General features: G+C 46.0%; 2 protein-coding genes across 2 annotated transcripts; one reads left to right on the forward strand and one right to left on the reverse strand.

The window, feature by feature from the left end:
* Window positions 1-1,032: 1,032 nt before the first annotated feature.
* On the reverse strand, window positions 1,033-7,172 carry LOC120667028 (nucleolar complex protein 2 homolog). Its single transcript, XM_039947036.1, has 13 exons — window positions 6,993-7,172; window positions 6,813-6,876; window positions 6,281-6,386; window positions 6,008-6,059; window positions 5,831-5,925; window positions 5,150-5,215; window positions 4,506-5,021; window positions 3,250-3,549; window positions 2,298-2,624; window positions 1,883-2,089; window positions 1,583-1,672; window positions 1,406-1,478; window positions 1,033-1,322 (listed from the first exon to the last, which is right to left on the reverse strand). Exons 1-13 carry the CDS (start codon window positions 7,105-7,107, stop codon window positions 1,306-1,308), a joined length of 2,028 nt encoding a protein of 675 aa, XP_039802970.1. The 5' UTR covers window positions 7,108-7,172; the 3' UTR covers window positions 1,033-1,305.
* Window positions 7,173-21,028: 13,856 nt separating this feature from the next.
* LOC120667029 lies at window positions 21,029-23,389 on the forward strand. Its single transcript, XM_039947037.1, has 4 exons — window positions 21,029-21,279; window positions 21,866-22,249; window positions 22,320-22,990; window positions 23,078-23,389. Exons 1-3 carry the CDS (start codon window positions 21,240-21,242, stop codon window positions 22,988-22,990), a joined length of 1,095 nt encoding a protein of 364 aa, XP_039802971.1. The 5' UTR covers window positions 21,029-21,239; the 3' UTR covers window positions 23,078-23,389.
* The last annotated feature ends 4,611 nt before the right edge of the window (window positions 23,390-28,000 follow it).

Raw genomic sequence — 28,000 nt, forward strand, 5'->3', positions numbered from 1 at the left:
AACATTCAGTTTGTATCATCATTATCCATCATATTAGTCAATCTTTGACACCAATACATCGCTCTATTCAGCTGTTTTGTCAGCCAACAGTATTTTTCTCTCACACCAAATCAGTATCAGCCAGCAGTACTTTTATCTGACAACAAATCAGCATCAGCTACTAGCCACAGCCAGCCGAACAGAGTGACTAGATGGACATATTGGGATCAAAGACGAAATGTGCCAAGGCTGTTGCCACACCATGGTATGCTTGTGCCACCGGTGGTGAAACTGGGAAGGTCCCAAAAGGGTACATCCCTATGATTCTCGTCGATGGGGACGATGATGAACAAGGCCAAAGGATCTTGATGCCACTAAAGATGCTAAGAGAGCCGTGCATGGAGGCACTGCTGGACTTAGCAGAGCAGCAATACGGGCATGGACAACGTGGCGTGTTGAGGATCCCGTGCTCCTTGATCCATTTTGAGCATATAATCAACGGGTTGATGTACTAGATAGGTTGGTGATTCTATGTGATTCTTCTGGATTTCTCTTGTTCTTTTGGGGTATTCTACTTTTTGACTATTCATTGTATAGATATGTATCATCCGAGCTAGAAATACAAGAGAATTTGATTGGTTCAAGATGTATACTATATTTTTTTTCAACTAAAGAATATCATGTTTATAAACCCATCATGAGCGAAATCAAGGAACTCACCACCAGTTCTAAAAGATTTTGGCAAGAAACAGTAAATAGAAAGTTACATATGAAAATCTATGTGATCTCCACCCACCCAGTCTTGTTGGTTTTAGAACACTGGAGAAGAGGAGGTTTGTACACTTCGTCCATAAAAAGATGGCGGGAAGAGCAACCATATACGATTCAAGCTTTCAGCAGCTTGAAACTACCGTGACATCAAGACTTGGGCCACCCGTTTTTTTTTTCGTTGAGCTACGATAGCCCCAAAGCACGGACCATAAAAGAAGCCGGATACCCCGGGCATCGCTTGCATGACCGTTAGTAACATCAGAAGACACGGCCACGGCAAAATAATAATAATATAACTAATCATGTCCCCATCTCATCTCAAAGATTACCAGCAGCTGCAAACATTTCCATTGCTCCCGTGTCCCTTCAAACCAACTCTAGTGTACAAATGCATGGCAAAACTACAATAACACAAAATTGCTGGGCGCACAATGCTAGCTCATGCCCAATCTGAATAACTGAGTAGCAGCATCAGTGCATGTTACATATTGGGCACCTCAGCATCTATCTGCGACCAAAATGCTACACATTAAAGCGATTCTTCTCAGTCCTCACTTAAAGAGTTTTTCTCCCTGTGACCATGCAAAAGTGTAAGTGGTTTGGAAATTAGAAATCGCCGGTAGTTTCTTAGGCATTGGTTTTACGATATTATTACCTCTTGGTTGATGGTTTTCCGCTATGGATGCATAGAATCGTGTGAATGGAGCATTTCCACTGCTCTTCTCCTCCTGCATTCAAGGAAAAGTTAGCAACCTCGCTCAGCAGGACAAATGGTCCATGCGAAGCAATTGACTACATAGGAGGAACATTGTGCCAACTACGCAAATCCTACCTGAAGGAAGCTATCAACTGATGCCTTATCATTGGGTGAAAAGGATACCACCTCTCTTTTCCTTTCGATAAACTCCTTGTTCTCATTTACCTGCAATTTCAAGATTAAAGCAGCCATCAGATTTACATCAAATGGAACAACTGAAGAAGAATTTGTGTGCAATTTATAGGGTTATGTCACACATATTCGCATCCAAGTCTCAATGCAAATTTTGACAGTCATATGAAAGGTGTGGTGGTCATTACTGAGTAACAACGTGAAGTACAACAGATCTAGCAAGGAAATTTATAATGCACTCACCTGATCTATCAATCGTTTAACAGGACGGTGAAGCGATTCAATTGTTGTCTGCTCATGTAGTCTTTTCAAGAGGATAAGAGGTATGGTGGCTACTTCTGGGAAAGATACATCGTAACTCCATTGGGCAAAATGTGCTGCTAGAACCTGAATTGCTGAAAGAACACACTCCTCTTGGAAATCTCTAGATTTCAGAAGGTTCTTTGGCACCTATTGCAAAGAAACAGTAGTTAACCTAAACAATTCTCAAGATAAACAAACTTTATCGTATCCGTGCAGTTGTATTGTAAGTCGTAACACACAGAAAATATTACATAGCTTAATCTGAGATATTTGCGACTTCAGAACAAACACAAAAGAATATAAGAAATCCTAAATGTTATCATCATCCGGATTGTTTTCAGTACAGGTGGCATACCTTCAACAGCGATGAGAAGTTGACCTTTGTTTTTTGAGTTTGTTCTTTCTGAGAGACCTCTCTAAATTCTAGGCAGTCAAATAGCAATGATGGAATTGGAAAGAACATCTGAGTGCAAGTGGAAAGCTCGTTCAGCATCTGCACAAGCTTCAATCTTAACGGTAAGTACCGTGTGCCTGGAAATAAGTGAGCCACTCCTCTTATTACTTGAAGAACTTGAGAAAATAATGGATTGAGATTGTAATCCTTGTAGTTACAACACAGGAACCTGACCCATAGGTTCACACAATTAATATATTGCCAGTTATCAATCTTCCTGAGGTCTTCCTGCAGACACAAGCAAGGAAACAATTGTTCATCTAAAATACCAAAAGAACATATAAAAGACAACATCATGAGGCTAAACCTCCACACGCACAAGCAGAACTTCCTTATTCCAATGCAAAAAGGGCATGTGTACCAATAAGTATATTTATTTTACTATCATAACTGATCTTTGGATAGTCTTACGGAGACAATACTATTAAAATTCTCTCAACAGCCAAGAAGTTGTGCTGATTATAACATAATGAATGTGTTGTAGCTTGGGAACTCACCCTATCATTTTGTGCATGTAGCAATTTTAAAAATATTATTTAAACTCTCCAGACATGAAAGAATAAAAACTAACAGTCTAACTGGAATTAGACAGACTTCAGGCTGGCTGTACTATTAAAGCTGGCATCCAGACACATTTTTGGGCCCAGTTTGAATGCAAGAGACCTACCCCAACCCACAATACTTAGGACCCAAGAATACTCAAGAAGGCACTAAGAGTCTGCCTGGAAGAACATACTGTACTTAATAAGGCCCCAAGACTCAGCATGGAAAGGATACAGTAAGAACTTCATACCCCTGGTCTAGAGTTAAAAAAAGTGCACATGCATGTCCAGATATAAGCACTATTGCATACCTTTTCCTTTGTCTTAGAAGCCTGTCTCATAATAGCATTCAGTTGCCCCATAGAGGTTACTGCCATCTCACATGACTTCTGAACATCCAGAGAATATAGCTCTACCAAACAGTTCATCAGAAAATCAATATGCTTTGTATTCCTGTCATTCACAAGCTTGGTGCTGGCAAGGTATGTATTGTAGGCTTTAGTTAAGCAGAGATCCAAACAGTCAGGTAACAGTGCAGCTACTTCTCGGATCATAAGAAATGCAGACAGAGACAAGCTCTGATCACCACTTGCCCACAAGCGAAATAAAATCTGCAGCAGAATATGATAGGTTAAATCGCAGAAAAAAGGGTAAAATGAAGCTACTATCTTCACATGGTTGAATAATAATTGAATACCATATGGATTTTTGACATTTAAGCATCAAGAATTCATGCCCGACAAGATATGTACTACTCCCTCCATCCTGAAATGTAAGTCATCCTGGGAGTGTTTTACTGTGTCCAGATTCATAGAATGTTCAATGAATCTGGACATATAGTTTGTCTAGATTCAGAGAATGTTCAATGAATCTGGTAAAATGCCAGAATGACTTACATTTCAGGACAGAGGGAGTACTATCTAAAACCTGCCATAACACAAAACATTATAGCATATATTCTTCAAAAGAGCTATCAAACAAATAGATATATAAATAATAACCACATGAAGGTTTTGAAACAGTATTCTTCTACAGGTCATCAAATCAAACACCAGAAATAGATAACTACAGGCCAAGTATGTGCCTATTACCATCATATAATTGCAATTTCCATATAATAGGGTCTAGCTCCAGCCAGCAATAGGACCAGACTTTTGAAATAACATTCCTTATTAACATATACCAGGAACAGATGACAAAGAAACATGATTAAGGCATTCGAGCATATTGCCATCATAAAATCACAATTTTCATGCAGTAGGGTTTCACCAAAAACAGAACCATGTTTCTCCACATCTCGATGCCTCCATAGAAACCAAAATAAGTGATGATCACTAATTTATTGTATATCTAAGATAAACATATTACCTAGCAAACAAAATTAAATTCTAACAAATCATTAGATATGGTTGGCTCAACTAGCTTTAACTTTACGACATGGGTTCACCTTATAACAACAAAGCGATAGGCTCGACTAGCTTTTAGACATGAATTCCCTTCATAACAAATCAACATGCAAAATTAAGACACAATATCAACAAGTAACATCATCAAAAGGCCACAGTACCTTGAGAAGCTTAACTGATGTTGATGGGTATGTGGAAAAAACAACCGCTGATGCTCTAAGTCGAGTCAAAACAAAGGAAAGTATTTTGTTGTCAGTTAGTTGACTAAGCAAATCAAGAGAACTCCGTAAGTAGGACTTCAATAGAGGATCAACAGGTTGCCATTTCTTTGAATTTCTCAGATTCATAATTTGCCCTTTGTTAGCATCATCCGAAATCTCCAAAAGAGCACGAAAAATGTTGTCTGACTCAGAAAGGACAAACGATATTATCTGATAGAACACTCTGGTACTTCGAAATCTCTGCATCGAGGGGCTATCAGAGTGAACACCATATCGACAAGCATCCCGAAAAGCATTTAGCAGATTACGTAGAGCAGGTGATTTAGGTTCCTTTGACACTAACTGGCACCATTCACTTATAGTCTTGGTTGTAAGGATCTTAGTATGTGGGGAATTTGCATCATTGGAGTCATCATCATCATCCATAGAATCCATTCCATCTTCTTCATCAGAGTCCTATTGGAGATTGAAAACAATTCACGACAAACGAAAAATTATTTGGTTAGATCAGGCATAGAAAGAACAATCTACACAGAGCAGTGCAAAATGCGCGTCTACATTTTTCAGCAGCTATTAATACTTACTTCTTTACTTCTGTAGCTCTCCAACTCTGACTGCCATTTTTCAAGGAAGTTTGCAAACTCAGGGTCCTACAAACAAGATGAACACTCAAAAACCAGATTGAAATCAGTAAAAGCAATGTACATCACAAGCCTAGAATTCCATTTGGTGTTGCAGTGACTTCTTTTATTTCTTATTTGGCTGTAGCAGGTAGTTTGAAGCATGATTGTAGCAGATTTTAATGTGAAAATCTCACTGGAATTAGTTGAGAAACTATGTGATTTGTGTAATTCAATTTTACTAATTTACTAAATAAACAGGACTGGAAGTTCCAAGTAGAACAGATCTAATATAACTATTAGCTTACCCAATCAATTGGGCAGAGAGGTTACAATTACATACTGTGGTACAAACAACTATTAGCTACAGCCTGTAGAAACTCTGCAACAATTTTTTCCACACCTTTTTTCCAGTCCCACTATCACTTGTATGATGAGTTCGTTATGCTGACAATCTACACGTAACGAGAACAAAATACAAACATGTTTTCCTGCTAAAGCAAGTTGTAAATTGTTTTCTACGATGAAAAAAGCCAATGCAAAAAGGAGCAAGATATCCAAAAGTAGACAGCCTGAAATTGTAAGAAGACTGTTGGTGATTTTAAATAAGCAGATTTAAAGTCTGTTGGTGAAAGGAAATGCAACCTTATCCAGCAACTTCTTCAACTTTTTCTTTTGTTTTTTGATATCCAGATTCATATCATCATTCTGTCTGTCCAAACCATCTTGCATGATAGAATCTGCACAAAATGTTGAGATATTCAAAAACTAGCACTCTGGCACAGCCCGAGCTCAATTAGTGTTACGACAGCACACACTAACCTTTGACATCCTTTCCATCTTCACTGTCAGAATAGTACGGACACCCAGGGTCCTGCATATCATGAATCAAGCAGACTGTCACAAAAGCAAGTAGCAACCCAGATATGATGCAGTGACGTGCATAAACTCTTTGTAGCAAATCGACCAAGCAATGAAACGATTAGTGCTGTTGCAATGGGAAGAGGCTGAAAAGGGTAAAGGGGATGCCTAATCCATAGGCTTTTGCTGGCAATAACAAGCCTGTGTTCAGGATAAACAGACATACTCACATACCTCTGAAAGATAGCCATCACTGTCAGATAGATCTGCGTCTATCTCAATGTCATCCTCAGGAAACTCAAGGCCATCAATCAAAGCATCAGAATCATCGTTGGTGGCCCTATATAAAACCACAGATTGATCTTAGTTAACGAAAGGAAGGAATGTGTCAGATGAATTAGCACAGGACACTCCTGATTACTGGCAAACTAGTTTGGTTTCAGCTGAGTTTAAGCTAACGGTAGTGAAACAAAGGCAAACCACATGAGCTTGAACCTTCAGAATTGTTAGTTGTGAGTATGATTGCTGCAGCTCGGCACTTTGGCAGATGTTCAGTGTTGCGCAAAAAGAGATTTTCTTTTTTTTTAAAAAAAAAAGTCAATCTTTACGAGCAAAGAGACTGGCTAAACTAGTGCAGCAAAACGCTCAAAAATCCGGCGGACTTGGAAGCACGAGTAATCGCACTCGGGTATCGAATATTACAGCAGAGCATTTGAACTAGCCATGTTACAGAGAGCATGGTAAGGGGAGGAGGAGGAGGAATTACATGGTTGCATCGTCCACCCGCTGCGGCACGTCCTCGTCCCCATCCTCCCGGGCGCCGCTCCCACCTGAAAACGACCCGCCCGAGCAAGCTCTCTCAATTAGACCTCTCGCACGGCCAAACAAAACAAGCAAGCGGAGATCAGATAAGCGGGAGGCACGACAAGGGGGGGCTCAGGCTCACCTCTGCGGGGGCGGCGGCGGTTGAACTGGTTCCGGATCTTGCGGTTGCGCTTGGCGGCGGACTGCAGGTTCTTGCGCGCGAACTTGCGCGCCTTCTTCCCCAGCTTCTTGGCCATCGCCTGTCGACGACGGCAGACGGCGGCGGGGGGTTTAGGGTTTGGATTTCCTTTTCCACCCCTGGCCCCCTTACCATTTCTGGACCTGGTTCAAGAGCCTGCCCGCATGTGCCTGGGCCCGCGCGCAGTGTAGCCCACATGGTAGATGGGCCTTGGGCCTTGCCAGACCTGGGCTCATCATTTTCTTTCGTCTTACGCGGTGCAACCCGCCGTTTTTTCTTTTTTATATTCTTTAAAAATAAAAATTTCAAAAATATATGTCCGTTTTGAAATATTTCAAAAATACCGCCCGGTCGCCCCGCCATAGGGCGACAGGCCTTAAGTGTAAATTTTTTTTTCAAATTCGCAATGAGGTCTCTGGAAAAAAAAAGCCCTGTCGCCCCCCCAACGGGCGACAGGGGCCTGTCGCCCAGCCCACGGGCGACCGCCGCTGGGCCCAACCCACGGGCGCAGCAGGGGGGCCTGTCGCCCCCCCCCCCCCCCCCCCCCGCGGGCGACCGGGGTATCCCCACCTATAAAAGTTCCAGCCCTCCCCTTCCCTCCTCATTTGAGCCCGAAAATTCCACCAAAAATCCAGAAAAAAAAGAGGAGTGAGGAGAAGGAAAGCGGCGAAGCCCTGTCGGATTCAGCACTTGTAATCTGCAGGTTAGTACATTTAGTTTATATATTTTTCCATTTAAGTACTACGTATTTAAATATGAGTAATTTAAGTAGGGGTAAGTAATTTAATTTAATTAGTGCTATAGTAGAACTATTTAAGTAGGAGTTCAATGATACTTTAGTTTGTAGTTACGTAGTAGTAAATTAGTTTAGAAAATTAGTTCTACGCATTTATTATTACAATTGCAGTACTATTAGAGACGTGTTTATAAATTAATTATGATTTAGAATAGAATTTGGCATATGCAGTATAGAATTTGAGTGTCATCACGTAGTTATGAATACTTATATGTTGTAGTTGAATTTCATACTTAGTTTTTACGGATTATTGAATAAGGTAGTGAAGTAAAGAGTATAACTCGATAAGTATTATGTGATATACAGATATGTCGAGCAAGATGCAGTTTCAAGTATTTTATGGTGAATACAATGTTATGTATGGGCCAAATGGAGTAGATCTTTCTGCCTTTAAGCGCACATCTAGCGGCATAGATAAACCTCTGGAAAGGAGTTTTGGTTCCATATGTAAGTGGCTGCAGCGTGGGTTCCATGTTGATCCGTTGACACATGTGATCACTGTCCAGTCTCTTGTTAATTGGGAGGTAGAAAGTGAATTATGAGAATTAATGATGATACACAGCACTGATGACTGGCAGAAGTACATGCAAGCAGCTCTAGAGCGTGGGTGGCCTCTGGCCATTCTTGTTCAAATTCAGGAGAAGACACAAAATGAAATCCAACATTGTGCAGATCAAGGAACTTCGAGTATTCAAAGAGAGACCAATTATGTTGAGCAAGATGAGTCAGAAGAGACAGGGAACCAAAACATGGGACCACATGGCCTTGCTGATGAGGGAGAGAGGATACATAGCATTGTGGACGAGATGGAGGCAGAAGACCAAACCGCAATAGAGATGGAAGAATATGAGGACTCATCTGACGACGAGCAGTACTCATTGCCAAAAGAGTGGAAAGAGCATGGTTTTGGCAGTCATGTCGCAGAAGATGTACGGAATCAGGAGTGGGAGTACAGAGGGAACGAGGTAGTGCAAGGTGCAACATATGCAAACATTGAAGCCGTAAAAGATGCTGTGAGACTATGGGCAATCTCATTGAAACGAGAATTCAGAGTCGTAAAGTCTGGCAGTAAAGAATATGAGGTGAAGTGTGTGAATGTTGGATGTCCATGGCGAGTACATGCATTCAAGGGAAAATGGAAGTCAAACTGGAAATGTTCCATTGTCACAGAGCACACTTGTTTGCTGTCAGAAGTTCTTCCCTCGCATCGCAATATATCATGCAACTTTGTTGCAAAGCAAATGTATGGGTTTATTATGGACAACCTAAATTATGAGCCAAAAATGATTGTTCGACACATTGAGCAGACTTACCAGTACACCATCAGTTATTTGAAGGCATGGCGGGCTAAACAAAGGGTGTTCGAGATGCGGTTCGGCACATACGAGGCATCATATGATAACCTACCTCGTATGTTATCCCAGGTTGCTGTTAGAAATCCTGGAAGCTTTTATGACACATACCTTGTACCAGTCGTGACTAGGGGACAAAGAATTATGCAACGAGCCTTCTTTTGCATAGGTGCTTGTGTTAGAGCATTTCAGTTTTGTCTTCCGGTGATCTGCATTGATGGCACATTTTTGACTGGAAGGTATAAAGGTCAGATACTCACCGCAATCGGTGTAGATTGCAACAACCAAATTGTTCCGCTCGCATTTGCATTTGTTGAGAATGAGAACATAGACAGTTGGTATTGGTTCCTTGAACGAGTGAAGATTCATGTTGTTGCTGCACGTCCAGATGTGTGCCTTATTAGTGATAGGCATGCAGGTATCCTGCAATCAATACTGAAATTGCAACGTGGAACTGCGACAACGCCTCCATTATGGCCTGATATCCAAAACAGGTGGTGCATTAGGCATATGGGTGCATCGGCGAGAATTGCTCGTGGAAGGCATTCGGTGTCATGATCCACAATTGTATTTCATTATTTGTAATATATAGTAATGAAATATGGCAGGTATGTAATGAAGTATTATTGTATTTATGTGTCCAGTTTGTATGAAATATATATTTACCTATGTGTTCTCATATATTTTTGAATGCAGGTATGGAGATGGACTCCTTGCTAGACCCAGTGATCGACTCGAGCCACAGGTCTTACTTTGCAGCTGTTGAGCACCGAGCCCTAGAGGTGCTACGTCCTCGTCCACCCGGCGAGGCGATCTCTATACACCACGATTGGTGTGACCGGTATGTAATGAAATATTATTGTTTATCACTTTTGTATTCGTCGGTATTCCTTTGTTTCGACATTTTTTGTTTTTTTGCAGGTTACGTGAGGCCGGCCTACTGACTCTGAGCCGTCTTGTCGAGGTCGGGCCTATTCAGCTCGATCGATCCCTCCTGACGGCGCTCGTTGACAGATGGAGGCCGGAGACACACACGTTCCACCTCCCGTGTGGGGAGATGACTCCTACGCTACAGGACGTGGCCTACCTCCTCTGCCTCCCTATCGTCGGGGAGGCTGTAGGTCCGCGTGTGGTGTCGGCCTCGTGGAAGGATGAGCTGGAGGCCCGTTTTGCCCTGGTTGACCGCGTGGACGAAGCAGGTTCGATCAACCCGCACCCGCGAGCATCAGGTCCTTCGAAGACCTGGTTCCTACAGTTTACAGTACGTATTCATTGCATATATAAATTTAATTGTTACAATTCACATGTTCCATTGCTAGTTGAAACCATTAATCTTAATTGTTTATGCAGCCTGCCTTGTTGGCTGCGGATGCCGACGAGTACAGTGTGACCAGATCGCTGGAGGCGTACCTACTTTGGTTGTTTGGTTACATCATGTTCAACAACACTCATGGCAACTCGGTCGATAGGATTCTCCTTCCGTATGCACGGGAGATTGCGGATGGGGACGAGGACGTACCGCCCTACAGCTGGGGTGAGGCGGTACTTGCAGCCACTTACCGTGGACTCTGCGATGGGTGCATGAAGATACATGGGAACGCTATCCTGTCAGGGTGCCCACTACTGCTACAGCTTTGGTCGTACGAGAGGCTAGCCGTTGGTCGCCCCTTGGTCAGCCACGAGCCTTACCAGGGGGCATGTACGGCGACGAGGAGGACGAGAGGCCCACTATGGGAACTATCTGGATCTGGCGTCAGGTATGTTCGCAACAAACCTAATTTTGTTATTCATTGTTACATGATGTATTAGCGCACTTTTAATTTTACTTATTCGGAATCAGAGGTCCTGGGCACATGCGCGGGTTAGACGCGCATATCCTGAGTTTGTTTCGGAGCTCGACATGCTGACGCCCGAGGACGTTGTCTGGGAGCCTTACAGTCCAGAGGCTGTGGCTACCCGTGCACCAGCAGGCCTGTCTTCGCACTGCTCCGCGAATGCGAGCCTGTGGCTTACTTCCGCCGTCCTGGTTTATGACATCGCGGTTGAGGCATATTGCCCCTGGAGAGTCAGGAGACAGTTTGGGCAGCGCCAGGAGTTTTCGGTGCCCACCGCGTTGGAGCGTGTCAGTCGCCAGGACCACAGGTAATTATGAATGAACTTGGCTCATACATTCGTGTCGAATCTAACGATTCTTCGTGGTCCACTTTGTAGGTTGTCAAGGAGTGGCTTGCCGTGCTCTGATGATTGGCTCACCAAGATCCAGCCGTGGGTGGACCAATGGGAACAGGCAGACGAACACTTGGTCCATCCAACAGGACCACACACAGATAGCTCTTTTAGGGCTTACCTCACCTGGTACTTACCCCGGACTCGGGCTCATCTGGTTTTTGTTGACACTCACCCGCAGCCACACCAGGCGAGGCCTCAGGATGGCTATGCCCGGCACCACGTGGAGGCACTAGCTGGCGCGGTGAGTCTCTTGATCATATTTGCATATATATATATATAATCATATTCATAAGATAATTCATGTGTTTCTAACTGTACCTTTACTGAATTGATGCAGCTTCGCCTTTGCAACATGATAGAGACGGACTGCTCGACTTACTTGACGAGAGTACGTGCCGGATCCCCAATGACCCAGTTTGAGCAGACAGAGGCATGGTCGAGGCAGCGTGGTCAGTTGCGTCAGGTAGCGCACAACTTCGGAACCCGTGTGCAGTACGAAGACAGCCACGGGTCGTCTCAGGCCTCGTCGTCGTTCCCGTGTCCGTCGACCGTGCACGGGCCGACGTCGCAGTTCTTCCCAAGTGCAGGTAACGTACATATCTCTTTAAAATTACATCAAGTGTTCCTACATATTTACTAATATCACATACAGGATACAATCCAGCTACTGCGTTCGGCCATACTAGAATGTTTAGAGGGACAGCACCAGTTGGCGGACCGTATCTAGGGATGGTACCGGGGCCACAGATACCGGCCTACACAGGTTAGTTTATGTTTCGTATTTCAGTTTCTACATGTCATGACAAAATATACGAGCGTACGCTAACATCCACATTTTTTGCGTAGGATTCTACCCCCATGCGGGCGCCGGACCTTCTTCTTCCTCCTTTCGACCAGATAACGAGACCTTCACCTTAGACGATTTCGACAGCTTGTCTCCAGAAGAGCCTACCGCGCAAGGTGACCCCGATGTCTTGGGGTATTCACAGCTAGGAGGAGCACCACTTGGGAACTCTCAGCAGCAGACACCGCAGCCCCTTGCGCGTCCTGAGCGACAGGTGAGGTCTCCGGATGTTCTCACCTACTCCGAGGGCCATGTCCGTGCCTAGCAGAGGGCTAAGAGGGTCCGACGCCCTAGGGGTGGTTAGATATATCTGATATTTATTTGTAATGAGATAGTTGTGGACCTCTTATTTGTATCCGATGTTTATGATTGTGCTAGTTTACTTGTCATTTGTTTCTATCGATACTATTGATGTGAACTTGTTATGTTTGGGGGTTCCATAATGCTCGTTAAATAAGGGAAGTTCTTGCGATTTTTTTCCGTGATTTAATGAAGGACAAGTTAGGTGCGGTAGGAGTTAGCGGCCGAGATCCCGCCGACGATGAGGACGACTACACGTTCGAATAGCTCAAAATAGGAACTATAGTGTATCTAGCTGCGAGTACGAGATCACAAGTTGCCACTGCTCAGCACGGCGATCACGGAATTCCCAAATATCGCATTCTTTGCCCAGACATATGTGACCCAATAGCAGTGCACTTCCACCATTTCAAAAAGATGTGAAAACACGGCAACCACTCCAGTTTTTTTTTCATAATGGCGGCTAGGGCTGGCTTTTTTCTGTATTTTTAGGCTCAAATCACAAAGGGAATGGTGACATACGGCGGGGGAGGGGCCCCTGTCGCCCCCCCAACGGGCGACAGGCCCCTGTCGCCCCACCCTAGGGCGACAGGCCCCTGTCGCCCGTTGGGGGGCGACATGCCCCCTTTTTTTCTCCAGGGAATTCGTTGCAAATTTAAAGAAAAAAAAATTATACTTTGGGCCTGTCGCCCTATGGGAGGGCGACCGGGGTATATTTTTGAAATTTTCCAAAACGGACATATATTTTTGAAATTCTAATTTTTTTTAAATATAAAAAAGAAAAAAACTCGTGCAACCCGCCTTGGATTCCGGTGGGCCTTGCCTTGCTGTCGTCCGCGCAGGCGCAGCACCGCCGGCCGGCCGGCGATGTCGGTGGCTCGGCGTCACCGGAGCCGGAGACCGACCGGCGATGCTGCCACTGGTCGATGCGGATGCGGATGCGGCCGGACAACGTACTACACGGTCTGACCTGCATGTCAAGCTAACTTTTTTTCGAACAACTTAGGGGATCCCCACCTACTTTCATTGGTCGGAACACACAGCGTAGTGTACATAGTCAGCCTCGGCATACCGAGGGGAGATTACATGGGTCACTTCAGGAGGAGTGAGAGGGAAAAGCTAACGTGAGATGGAACAATTAGTTGGTAACGGACGCCAGCCAGGAGCGCCAGGACTGAAGATCCTGGTGAAGATGCCGAAACCTGCAGCTCCACAAGTCCATATCTTTCAGCACGCGACGGATGATGTCAAGAGGAGAAGAGTTCACATGATCGAAGATTTTTGCATTGCGCGCTTTCCACATGTGCCAGAGAAGTAGCAGGACAACATCAATGCAAACCGTGTCTGGCAGCATGGAGTTCAAAAGAAATTGCCAAGGGCGCCGTAGGTCGAGGGTGTCCGCGTCGAGGCCCAGGCGACGCCAAACTTGTCGAGCTACAGGGCAAGAGATGAAGATATGCTCGTCTGTTTCCATGACAGTGGGGCAACATTCGCAGTACGCTTCTTCCAATTTCCGAATTGACCTGCGGTACAAGTATTCCCTGGTGTTCAACCTTCCGTGACTGAGGAGCCAAGCAAAGAATTTGACTTTAGTTGGCAGACGGGTGGACCAGAGGAGCATAATGTCAGTTTGCTGCTCGGTGTCCTGCTAGAGAAGCCGGTAAGCTCCACTTGTGCTGAAAGGTTCAGCCTTCATGCTGGCAAGCACACGAGTGTCTGGGTCATTTGAGAGCTGAATGTTGGAGATGCAGTCGCTGACCATCCGTCGTTCAGAGGAGGCTCCCTGACTGAGTCTCGGCCAGAGCTGGGGATCAAGCCCTTGGCTTAGGACTCGTTGAACCGTAGCATCAGGACGGATGCAGTGCGAGTAGAGGACAGGGAAGGTTTCAGCAAGAGATGTGTTGAGGATCCACTTATCATGCCAGAATGAGGTGAGTGTGCCGTCCCCAATGTGAACAGAAGTGAGGGCCTGGTAGCGGGGGAGCTCCTCATGGAGGAGGCGATTCAAAAAAGAATCCCCATCAGAGCCCCCGAACAGAGCAGAGTAGGTGTGGAACCAATGTTTCCAGGGAAGAGGCGTGGGATCATGCAGCTTGTGCACAAATTTAAGGAGGAGGCAGTGGTTCATATGTTCCAGGTTCCGAACCCCCAATCCACCACGCGCCTTGGTTTGACAAACCTTTTCCCAAGCAAGCAGACACTAGGAGCCATGACATTTTTTCTCCCCTGTCCAGAGAAAGGACCGTCGCCGGGCATCAATGCGTTCTCGCACAGTCGTGGGCAGGAGGAGGGAGGACATGTAGTAGACAGGGAGGCTGCCAAGAACTGCGTTCACGAGAACAATTCTCCCCCCAGTGCTAAGGAGCCTAGCTTTCCACCCGGCTAAATAACGATCAAAGGAAGTGAGGAGGGGTTGATAGTCCGAGACATGCAGCTTATGTGGAGAAAGAGGAAAGCCCAAATAAGTTTGTGGAAAGGAGGAAGTCGCGCACCCAAGAGCCGAGGCCATAGCAGCAGCAGTGTCTGCGTCCACATTCATGGGAACGAATGTTGACTTGTGGAAGTTAATTGTCAGCCCGGTAGCTGCAGAGAAGGTATCAAGGATCTTGCGGAGGACCAGCATGGTAGCAGTGTCGCCTCGGGTGAGAATGAGGGTGTCGTCGGCGTACTGGAGAACGGGACAAGGCAACGCCGGGTCGATTGGGTGGCAAATCAAACCCGCAAGAGAGGCTCGCTGAATCAAACGTTGAAGGACGTCCGCGATGATTATGAAGAGATAGGGAGAGAGAGAGAGAGGGAGGGGGGGTCGCCCTGTCTCAGCCCGCGACGGCAGGTGATCCAGCAGCCGGGCACCCCGTTTAGAAAGACCGATGTTTTCCCAGTGGAAAGAATGTTGGTAACCCATTGTCTCCAGAGATTGTCGAACCCTCTCGCCGCTAAAATGGCGTCCAGGCTAGACCACTCCACCGAGTCGAAAGCTTTTCTGAAATCAAGTTTCAAGACAGCAGTGGGCACCTTGCGTTTATGACAGCATCTAAGGAGGTCAGCTGCATACACGAAATTTTCAGCGATGCTCTGGCCGTGGACGAAACCAGTTTGGTCGGCGTCAATGATCTTAGGAATGACGGGTTTAAGCCGGTTAACCATCACTTTGGAGAAAAGTTTCATGGGGCAATTTTGAAGTGAGATACTGAGATAGAGCGAAAGCTGTCTGCAGTCCGCACTCCTTCTTTCTTTGGGATGAGAACCAGCAGTGCACGGTTTAGGCCGTCAAGGTCAAGAGTACCGGAGTGGAAATCAGCGAAGAGGCGGGAGATTTTATCTTTCAAGACCGGCCAAAAAGCTTTATAGAAGGAAGGTCCAAAACCGTCGGGACCAGGGCTAGAATTCGCGTCCACGCCAAACAAAGCCTCAACAATTTCGCTGGAAGTAAATTGGCGGGAGAGGTCCAATGAAGCCACAGTCAGTTGGGGATACAAATCGGCAAGGCTGAAGCTCCAGTGCGTCTGCTGCGAGGAGCCAAGAAGTTCGGAGTAAAAATTGAAAAGAAGCGTGGCCTTTGCATCATGGGCATGAAGGGTCGATCCGTCATGGTCCAGTCACTGGATGGTATTTTTGCGCCGGCGGCCTGAGGCAGCCGCGTGGAAGAATTTTGAGTTCTCATCCCATTCCAAGGCAACACGGAGGTTGAACCTCTGGCGCCAGTAACTGAGTCTCTCTGCATGAATATTTTGGAGTTCTTGGGTTGCCGCCGTGCGGAGCAGAGCTTCGTCAGAGTTCAGAGGCCGCTGCTCCTCCAAAAGGTCCAGGGCATCAATGAGAACCTTTGTATCCTTCTCGCTGACATTTAGGGAGCGATGTTCCCGTGCCCAGGACTTGCAAGCAAAGCGGCAGCGTTTGAGCAATTGAACGAACATTTTGCCAGCCAGGGCAGCGGTTTGATTTGCCAGCACACTGAAAATGAGTGGCTTGAAGGAAGGTGCACGAAGCCACGAGTTCTCAAAGTGGAAGCAAGATCCCCGAGGGACGTGGGAGACCGCAGAGACAAAGAGCGGCACGTGGTCAGAAGCAAAACGAGTGAGCGACGACATGGTAGTATTGGGGTAAGAATCATCCCAAGCTAAATTGATGAAGCACCGGTCAAGTCGCACAAGCGTAGGAATATCTCGTTTGTTGTTCCAAGTGTAAGCACGATCAACCAAAGGTATCTCGATCAGGGCTAAGTTGTGGATGAGATCATTGAAGCACTGCGCCTCTTGCCCATCGAAAGAGGTGGAATTCTTTTCGCTGGGATCACAGACCAGGTTGAAATCGCCCAAGATAATCCAAGGGCCAGAAATGGATGAGGCGACATCCAGCATCTCCGAGAAAAAAGCCTGCTTTTCATCGTGTTTCGTCGGGGCATAAACGTTGGTAAGAGTAAGGGGGTCGCCATTCGCACAGAGGTTGAAGCAAGTGGTTAAGGAGTAAGCACGTTCGCTAGAGGAAGCAAGAGAACAGGTGCGGTCATCCCAGGCAGTTAGGATACCACCAGAAGCCCCCCTAGCATTAGCAAAAGCGGAGTTCAGAAGGCGTGTAGGGAGGAAGGACTTAAGTTTGGTGTTGCTAGGATCAGTCAATTTGGATTCCTGAATGGCCACAAAGGTTGGGCAATTGGTGATGAGTTCAGAGAGGACATCCTCACATCTAGAGGACTGCCCCAAGCCACGGACATTCCAAGAGAAGAAAGAGAGAGATTTGCTAATCATGGAACAAGGAGACACACCGGAACACAGAACAAAGTTAACAAAGAAGAAGTTGGCCCTTGAACAGCAAGAGGGCAACGCACCCAGAGCTCAAGGGGCAGAAGAGAAAAACTACAGCAAGCACAAGAGCCAGGGCTACTCCGGGCGAACAAAGCCAGCTCAACACACGAGCTGCACACCCGAGCAGAAGGGATGCAACGCATCAGCCGACAGAGGGCACCTCGCCGTCGGCCCCCGACAGTGTGGATATGCCGCAGACCTTCCCGAGGAGGCGCAGCTTGCGAGACGCAATGCGGGCCGGCGGAGGACGCTCCAGAATGCCGGACTGCTCCAGCGCGCCCCTCAAGCGAGCAGAGGCGCGAGACAGATCAAGCTGAGCCGCCTTGACCCGAGATGCCTTGGAGGTGGCGTCGACGTAGTAGGGGTCTTCCTTTGCCGCAAGGCGGAGGCTGCGGCGAAGCTTGGAGGCGCTGTCTCCCGCGCGCTTGCGGCGCACGCGACGATGGCGAAGCGACACCTCGTGCTCTTCCGCAGCAAGGAGTTCGCACATCGACGGGATGCCGACAGAAGCCTGGCGGGCGTCGAAGGTCCCATCGACGTCGCGCGGCTGGAAGAGTGGGGTCGGCGGGGAAGGAGGTGTCGGCGGCCTCGTCGGAGCCGGGAGGTCCCGAACCACCACAGCAGCAGAAAGATGGGAGGCCCCGTCAAAGAGGACGGAGGAATTCTGAAATTGCCCATGGGAAGAAGGAGGGGAGCGGGAGCAAGAGCTGGCAGTTGGAGGAGTCGCGGTGTACCCCGCGCTGTCGCTCCGCTGGTCGAGCGCGGGGGAACGCCACGCTGCTGTGTGCCCCCCCCCCCCCCCCCCCCCCCCCCACGCACGAACGGGGCGAGGGGAGCGGGCGCTGCCGGATGTGGCGGCGAGGGGGGCCGTTCGCTGGGCGAGCGCGAAGAACGCCCAGCGACGACACGGGCGCAAAGCGAGTCAGGTCCGGCCAGCGAGCACGAAGCGCTCCGGTGGCCGTAGCGAAGGCACACCCGGCACCTGACAGGGTCACGGCAAGCTTCGACGTGGTGGTCGGATGTAAGGCACCGGAAGCACTGGTTGAGAAGGGCAGGTAAGGAGCGGGCACGGCGAAGCTTGCTGCCGTCGGCGGATTGGAAAGGTGCGGGCGCGGGAGAGAAAAGCGCCTGAAGGTATGGCCGGCAGTGGAGGGAGTCAGAGGCCAAGATTTCAAGGGGGCGGGTGCCCGCATCAATGGCGAGCGGCGTGCGCACAGTCCGGTGGTTGCGATGGTCAGCAGAGTGAAGACGGAGCGCCACATGGGGCGGCGGGTCCGGGCACGCGGCTTCGACCTGCTCAGTGGGGCCGGCCCATCCGCAAAAAATGGGAGTTTTGAATTTCCGAGCTGACGTCACCCTCCTTCTCCGGAACCGGCAGAGGCACACAACGGCCGGCGGCCATGGCAGAGGCAAGAGAGGGGTACAGAAGGAGGGAGGTTGAGCCGACTGAGCAGCGGCCGTGGGTGACAATGAAATGAAAGCTGCCAGGTTCGGATTTGCGGCTTGGGAGGAGAAAACATCGTGCCCAAGGAAGCTCACGTCGAAATGAAAGGGAGGAACAGAGAAGCAGAAGTGTGTGTTCCGCACCTGGAAAGCCGAGGTAGCAGCGGATCCTGGCGAGGCCCTAATCCAGAAGGTGCTGGCCGCGCACGCCGGAGCATTCCGGGATGCAGGGACGGTGAGGTCGTAAAAGTGTTGAAGAACCAAATCACGGAAAGCCACACCTGGGGAGGGAGCAGGTGTCCTAAGCGCCGCCGTGTGCCGGTGCTGCTGGGGACCGCTGCTGGCACGGATGTCGAGGGGAACGCAGACCTAGGACGCCGACGAGCGCGCATGGTCAGTTGGGGAGGGGGGCGCACTCGTTTGCTACGACGGCGCTTCCGTGCGGAGCAGGGGAGCGGCACCGTGGCTCCGAGCGGCTTAAAGCGGGGCTCGGGGAGGCATGGGAGAGGGAGGAGGGGAGGGTACGGGGAGAAGAGGCGCGGGTAGGAAGGCCGGGACGGCGGGCCTCCGGCGAGCTCGCCAGGGGCGACGCGGGGTGCGTCGGCCAACGCATCGCCTGGGGTGCGACGCCACTGCATCCCAGGCCGCCTCCTTGTTAGAAAACGAGATACTCAACCTGGCGACTTCCGCCCCATTACTGAGCTCCCATCATCTCTCGACAGCCAAAATTAAACTTCGGAGGGGGAGAGGTCTACACTGTTCTGAATTCATGGGAGTATGATTGTGGAGGTAGAAAAGTCAGAAAGTGTTTTTTTTCCCCAACGGAAAACGTCATGGGAAAGAAGTTGGTGGCCGGGAACTGAAAATAGGAAGGCAGAAAGAATATATAATTAATAATTCCGGCTTTCAGTTTGATATCGTACAGGGTGCAAATAAATTCAAAAGGCCCAAAAGCTGCTGCAAATTCAATCGAATCTCACTCGCGTAGTCGCATGTCCTGGCAATGGCAAGCATGCAAACAAAAGCCGGGGACAAGCGGAATCCAGGGCCCAGGCGTTCATCATGGATGTGCATCTGTTTTTCTGTCGGCTTGACTTGACGGTATGTTTATGATCGAGCATCGAGCCCTCCCCCTCCATGTGTACTGAAAGACTGGATGATGGTCTCAACTCTGAATTTCTGGTGCAGCCAAAGTACAGCGTCTGTCGGTGAGATGAGATCAGGCTGTTTGTTTCCCGACGGACGATCGACGCGCATGCAGGCCGCGGCCGGTCACAAACTCACAACTCTCAAAGTCACAGGAGACGCCCCCATCACGACACTTGTGTTTCCTCCTTGTTGCATTGTGCTTGTGCCGTTGCGGAAGTTGCTGCTGCAACTGAAAACTGGTACCCGTTTTCGCTTTGTGTTTTTTTTTCAAGTATTCGATACCAAGAAACTAGTAGAGGGCCCTGTTTGGATCCGATTGCTTGAAAACTCGCTGACACGAGATGGGGAGTTTGAGCACAATTTCGTCCAAATTTCACAGGAAACGATATGTATAATTTCTCCTTGAACCCTTTTTGGGTATATCCGCACGACAGATGGTGCCATGTCCTTGACTCATTTTTCGTCCCCTAGCATCATAACAAAAGCACAAAGCTACGGAACAAGTAGTATCGAAGAAAGTGCTTTATCTGCCCCTTTTTTCTGTCTCTCTCTTTTTTGCAAAAAAAAAATGATAAGAGTCTATATATAGTGGACCTAACTACAGTACACGCGGAACATAATTAATGCTTTGGACATGCTGGTCCTTTGGTCACCCGTCACATCTTGGTCAACGAGACACACAACCAGCAAAGACCACGGGGCACTAGCGTGGATGACATGATTCTCTCTGCGCCGTGTTGTTATTTTAACAAAGTACGTTCGTGTTCATGTAAAGTACTATATGCATGATCACATACTTAATCTTAATATAAATAGTCAAACTTTTCATTTTCTTTTTTTAAATAACTAAAAAAGGACGACGCAAGAGGAACAGAGTTAAGGCCTCGTGGATACAAAGTATTTTTAAAGTACTAGTAGAATACCATGGTTTTAGAAAATACCATAGTTTTGATAAATAAGGGGGTGTTTGGATGTTCTCAATTTTACAGTTTTGAAAACTACGTTATTCTCAAAACCATAGTTTTTTTGGAGTTTTAGAAACTCCACCTCCGACCTCTTTTTTTTCAACCGAGAAACAACGCGCGATGCGCGCCCTCCGTTTTCTCTCTCGCGCGCCAGAAAACTAAGGCCTTCGCGCCGTATTTTTTATTTTGCCCACTCCCCCACCGCTCGTGAGAACTGAGAAACAAGTCGTTCGTGACCTAGGTTCGATCTGTTCATGTTCCATGGAGTCCTGGGATCCCGATGCTCCCATGAATAAAACAGCTCCCGATGCTTCCATGGCTGCTAAGGGCGGAAAAAAAAGGAAGAGGTATCTCCCGTATTCCCCCCTCCCCCCTACGCTGGATGTTTGATTTCGCTTTTGTTGCATCCAAGATTCGATTGGGGTAGAAACACAGGAGCAGATAATCGATCCTCTTTCTGCCCGGTGCTTTAGTTGCCCACGAATTGGTCCTCTTTCTTTATTGGGTTTGAAACGCATGAGCAGGAATCAATTAGTTGCCCACGAATTAGTCCCCTTTCTTTATTGGGGTGGAAACGCATGAGCACAGGAGGAATCAATTTTGGGGCTTCGCCTTCCTAATTAATCAGGCTATATGGTTTTGTTAAGTTATTCTATTCAAGATTTGATGCATGTTCTGAGCACGTACTGCCTAAAACACAGGAGGTATGTGTCGTGGAGCTATGTAGTGCATCCCTAATTTTTTAGTACTTGATTAAAGATGAGAAATCTTTATTATTATCAGTGGCAACAATACGCCTTCTTTACAGTGCATCCCTATTTTTTAGTACTTGATTAAAGATGACGAATCATTATTATTATAAGTGGCAACAAAACACTTTGTTCATGATCTGCATATTTTTCGTTTATACATTTTTATGTATGCTGATTGCAGGGGATAAAACAAAACCCAGAGCAAATTGTATTGAGGCACACACCAGATTCCTTGTTAGTATGATGAAGGAGTATAATCTAACGGCAAGATATCGTGGGCAAAACGGATGGACTAAAGAAGCTTGGAACAACATGGCCAAACGTTTGAATGACAAGTATCCTGCAGCTAATTACACTGTGGGTCAACTTAAAGATAGGGAGCAACGACTCAAGAAAGACCATAATACTGTGAAATCAATTCTCTCCAAAAGTGGGTTTGGTTGGGATCCTGAGATCAAAATGGCAACAGCCATTGATGAAAAGTGGAAAGAATTGTCAGTAACTCAACAGAAGTGGAGAAATAGACCGTTTCCATACTATGACGATTTGTATGACATTTATGATGGTATGTTTCTGAACCATGAGAAAAATTATCCCATATAATAAAAATGGCTCTGAATATTGTTATCATGCAGGTCAAGTAGCAGAAGGAAAGCACTGCAGAAGGACATCTGATAGTCATTTGGAGAGAGACAACAACACAACTTTTTCCTCGCCAGAAGATGGAGAAGATGGAATGCAGGAAACTGAGCAAGAATTTGACATGGGGTCTGGCCCAATGTTTGACTTTGGGTATGAGGATGGAATGGACAGCAATGGCATTAATGCAACATATGCTTCACCTACTGGTATCCCAGATAGTAGTCAGACATATCATTCAATTCCAGAGGATGAAACACTTGAAACTTCAGCACCAAGAGGAAAGAAACATCCAACAAAATCAATTGAGAAAGGTCCTGATAAAGGTAGGCCAAGGAAAAATAAGGATGTTGCATTAGAGAATCTGGTTGCTTTGAGAAAAGAAGAGCTCGAGTGCTACAAGGAACTAAAGGAAAAGCAGATTGAGAGTTACAAGCAAGTGAAATTGGCACAGATGGAAAGAACTGACGCTAACAATGATCCCTACTCTATGGCCAGATGCATTTCAAAATTAAAATCAATAGAGATGCTCTCAGCACCTGAAATGATGAAAGCAATCAACTATCTGAAGAAAGATAGAGTAAACAGGGAGATATTCATGTCTATTGATATCTATGCTCTTCTTGTGGAGTTTATCAAGGGAGCTATATCTGATGTTGAAAATTAGGTAAATTATACATAACATATTTGCTTGTTGGTATAGAAAATATTTAGCTCTGCATCTGACATCGTTCAATTACTCTCGCTGAATCAGGATGACTGGTAGAAGATGGATCACACTGAATCATGCATGAACCCGAGTTGTATTGTTTTCGCTTACTCATCCAATATATTTAGTATTTATGTTCATAGATTTACAAGTAATCTAGCATGCTTAGTGTGATTTCTCCGGTTATTGTTGTGAACCATTGTTAATCTTAGATTTACAAGTAATCTGCAGAATGTAAGTTATAACCATCGTTGACCTTATTATGCGAATTAAGAACAGAGATAGCTCTGCAAGTTTCTCGAGTACTTACATTATTTATATTTGATGTGCAAATAAATAAACTAACTTATTACATTATCTGTTGTTCTATGAAAAAAGTGCAGAATCATGCATTATTTCTTCTATTACGCCGCAGATAAACATTGGTCTCTCCACATGTCATTAGCAATTCTGTCTCTCTTTGCACTGCCCAAAATTCTTCTTTGATTGAGAGATTGTGCATCATTTCTGTATTGTGTGTCTCCACTAGGAACATCAACAATATCCTTTTCCTCAATATTCAAACCAGCGTGCTCGATCCATTCCTCACTTCCATCATGGCTGCGTATAAAATTATGAAGCATGCAACAGGCTAACACAATATCTGCTTGTGAGTCAATAGGATGGTATGAAGCACACTTTAATAATTGAAAACGCATCTTCAGGACACCAATAATGCGTTCAATATGATTGCGCAGTTGTGCGTGCCTCAAGTTGAATAATTCTTGTGGAGTTTGTGGCCTTTGGTTGCTTCTACCTTGCTCTTGTAGATGGTATCTTACATTGCGATAAGGTGCAATGAAATTGGGTGTATTAGCATATCTTGCATCAACTAAATAAAACTTTCCTTCAGGCACATAAAAACCATTTTGCAGGGCATCTTCCAACACTCTTGCATCTGAGGCTGAGCCTTCCCATCCTGCACTGACATGTACAAATCGATTATCAAAGTTGCATGCAACCCTGACATTTTGAGATAGTGTTCCTTTTCTGTTTCTGTAAGGGTCTTGTGTTAGTATTGATCTCCACCGGGCCAGTCCACCGACTGGGCCAACCTTGACTCGCGTCCTGATCGGGGACGCCCAGCCCAAGATGAGGCTGGTGGGCCCCCGTTGCGCAGCCCTATAAAGAGGAGGTGGGGACTGACGGCTCAGGTTATGAGGTTCGCTGCCGCCACAGTGTCCCACCGTCCAAAACCCTAACCCGATCTAGAGAGGAGGACTGTCAGCGACGGGAAGCACCACTGTGCCGCGCCATCGCCTCCCCCGGCTTGCCGTCGACTACATGGTCGCATCTACACTGCCGCGATGTACCTCTGCAACCTCGCCATCGCCACCGCGACGCTCTGCACCGCGCGTCGCTGCCGTAAAGCAGACCTTCACCAACGAACCAATGATGGGCGACTCGAGTTCCTCAAGAACCAGTGAGTCACCCATCTGATCTACCACTAGATGATCCAAAAAGTTATAACAATGGTATCAAGAGCCTACTCTAGTGAGTAGATCGAGATGGGTTGGATTCAACCACGAACCCAAAGAAAATAGAGTCTCGATCTTGGATCGAGAAGAAATAAAGAATCGATTCGATCTCGGATCGGAAAGGCTAATCCTAACCCTAGAGAAAAGTGGCGGAGGGACTTACCTGAGCTCCACCACCGCCCATAGCCGCGCGGCACAGCACCGCGAGGCAACGGCAAGCCGGCGCTCAACCGGCTCCGCGCGGAAAAGCAAGCTCGGGCCGCCGCTTGTCACCGGGATGCCGGAGGCGTGCTCGTGCGGATCCAAAGGGCACCACCGAGGTGCCGCTCGACGGCGCCGCGCGCGGCTCCGGCCGCACGCGTGCACCGGCGAGGAGCGCCACGGCGGCGCCGCCATCCTCCACAGGTCGCCATGCGCGGCCGAGCCTCTGTGCGCTGTGGACGAAAAGGGGGAGGAGAGAAGGAAAAATCGCTGGCGTACGGCGGCGCCATGGCGCCGAGCCGAGCCCAGCGGCGGCGCCGCGGGTCGGGCCTGAGAAGGAGGGAGGCAAGAATGGAATTTGGGTTCAGGGGGAAGAAGTCGTCCGGCGGGTTTTTTGTTCCTGCGAGGATGACGGGCGGCCGTCGATCGGCATCGGACGGCCAAGGGCGGTCGGGAGTTAGAGCACCCAGTGGAGCGGGCCGCGCCTAATTGGGCCGTGGGCTGCGCTAGCGCGCGTCTGGCCCGCGTGCCAAGAAAGGGCCTTGGGCGGATTTTCAGGCGGAGGAGGGCTGGCGGCGCTGGGCGCGTGCGATGCGCTGCAGCTGGGCCGCCAGCCCAGGCGGGTGCTGAGCGGGCCCAGGCGGCCGAGCCACTAGCAGGCCTATTTTGTGTACGGGTCGCATGAACAGTATAGAAATTGAAATAAGTCTGCTATTTTCAGAAGCCTTTCTTTGTTGAATTTTGTACAGTTTTATCTCTATTCAATTTTGAACCAACGAGATAAATTGCTTAGAGAATAGATGAGTATAAAGATGCTTCTGAATAAGCATTTTTGTCAAGTTTTCGCTGCAAAGTAAAAGTCTCAACCTCTATTTAAATTAGAACCAACGGGACAATTTAAATAGAGGAGAAGAAAGATATTAGTTTAAAGTTAATTATGATATTGTTATTTTCTGACCAACGTTGATTATAACAATATTTTACTTTCATTGTGATTTCAAGTTCAATGTAATTCTCTGACATTTTTGCATCAAAGTGATCAATTTTCAAAGAACAGAGAAAAACAAAGAAAAGCTTATGAAAGAAAGAAAAAGTTTTCCGCTGCAATAAAGAAAGATAAACTCATATGAGTTTTTCCCTGTGGGAAAAAAGAGCCTTTAAGTTTAAGGTTAAGAAAAGCTTCCGCTGTTGTATGTCAAAGAAAGAATGTTTTGGCACTATTTGCCATTGTAAGTGTTAAGTTGAGCATTAGTTTGCTCTTAAAAGAAAAGAAATTTAAAATTTATTATGATGATGTCATTTTCTGACCAAAGTTGATGATGACAATATTATAATTTTATTCTAGTCATGTGTTCTATTTCTGCCCAACGGTGATATAGAATTAAAAGTAAAGGAAAGTTGTATGTTTTAATTTTGACCAACGTTAAATTAAGACATACAATTCTTCCCACGTAGAGAGAAATTAACAGACAAAAGTTGATTCCAATCAACGCTACAGATAAAGTTTTGAGGTTACTCAGCTGTATAGTTGAGGTTAAGAAAGAAAAGTGCTTGTTCCATTCTGACTTCTAGTTGATATGGAAAATAGATGCAATTGTTCTCGAAAAGTTTTTCGTTTCTCTCACTAAAGTTTTGCGAATATTGTAATTCGTTAAATTTTCTGATTAAATTAGAACCAACGGGAAGATTTAATCAGAAAAGAAAGTATATGTGCATGTTTTAGTCATTGTGACCAAAGTTTTATCACTATATTATGTTTTTACCTTGTCCTTCAACAGTAAAGATAATGGTTGAAATGAGTTTGATGCACGTTCAATTTGACCAACGTTGAATTAAACATGTGTTGCAAATGTCTTTGAAGTTTTATACCGCATGTCGGAAAAGTTTTTGGCACTTGTGTCACTTATATCCTGCATGACAAGAAAAGTTGTGATGGCTCATGTGCTACTTGAGTATCACATAAAAGTAAAGAAGTCTAGGGGAGCTTTTAAAGTTATCCCAGCAATTCTCATGCACTACTATATTGGCATGTTGGATAGTGACTTGAAAAGAATCGAAGGACAAAAAGAAAGTCGTATGCGAACCAAGATTGTAAGCATGGCTTGCAAAAGTATAGCAACATGAAGAACTTATGAGTTCTTGAAAGTGCAACAAATCAAGAACTCTGAGGAGCTCTTGAAAAGGAACGAGGAAATGGTACTCCCATTATTTTGTATGACTTGGTCATATGAATAAAGTTCTAGTAATGAAAGACTCCTCGTTCACATTTACAAGTGTTAAAAATAGTTTAGAAATTATGTCAGCAAAGATTAAAAAGACAAAAAAAGATTAAAATTTAGAGAGAATTTTCCCCGCAAAGTTAAATGTGATGCATTTTTAAAAGTAAGGATGATCTATTAAAGTGAATATGACCGAAAAGGGAGTACAACGGTCATAATGTTGATACCCTAACCACAAAAATAAGCAAGATTCTTGGAGTTTTTAGCTCTAAATAGGAAGAAAAGAAAGTTGAGCCTCAAAACATCCGAAAGAAAAGGTGGTGCTTAAAGCACCCTTTGAGGCTTGTAAAGAACAAACCCAAACAAAAGTTTGAAGATATTCCATCTTTGTAATAAATGGGATAATCTGGGGGAGTAAAGTATGCCGAGAACTAAGGCTTGAAGAGAAGTGGGACTGTATATTCACTCCTATGATTCAAGCACTGAAATTGTCTCAACATATGTTTTGACGTTGTATGAATATCATAAATTGAGTTGTCTCATTCATCGACGCGGCGAGAAGCCATGGAAGATATAATGAGATCTAAAAGTTCTAAATTTATTTTGGAACATGGAATAAGTTTCAAATGGAGCCAAGATAGTAGGCTATAATGGGTCTACAAGATTGAAACGTGACTCCGGAAGGAACATGAAAAGTTGCTAAGCACGACTTATGGCAAAAAGTTTTGTGCAAAGAAAAGAATAAGTTATAATGAGACATTTTATTCAGTCTCATGAAAGAATTCTTTTAGAATCATAATGCAATTGATGGCATACTGATTTTAGAATTGCATCAGATGGATGTTGGTGAAATATCTTCCAATCAAGATTTGCTCAAGAAAGTATATACATTACATAACCAAATGGTTCCTTTTGTTGTGGAAAGAAAAGAACATCGGAATACCATCTGATGAAATCAGATCACTGAATAGTGATATCTAAAATTTTATGAGAGCAAAGAAAGTTTTGGGTTTTAATTAAAGGTCAAGATG

The sequence above is a fragment of the Panicum virgatum genome, chromosome 3N (genome assembly GCF_016808335.1).
Source record: "Panicum virgatum strain AP13 chromosome 3N, P.virgatum_v5, whole genome shotgun sequence".
Classification (NCBI taxonomy): Eukaryota; Viridiplantae; Streptophyta; class Magnoliopsida; order Poales; family Poaceae; genus Panicum; species Panicum virgatum.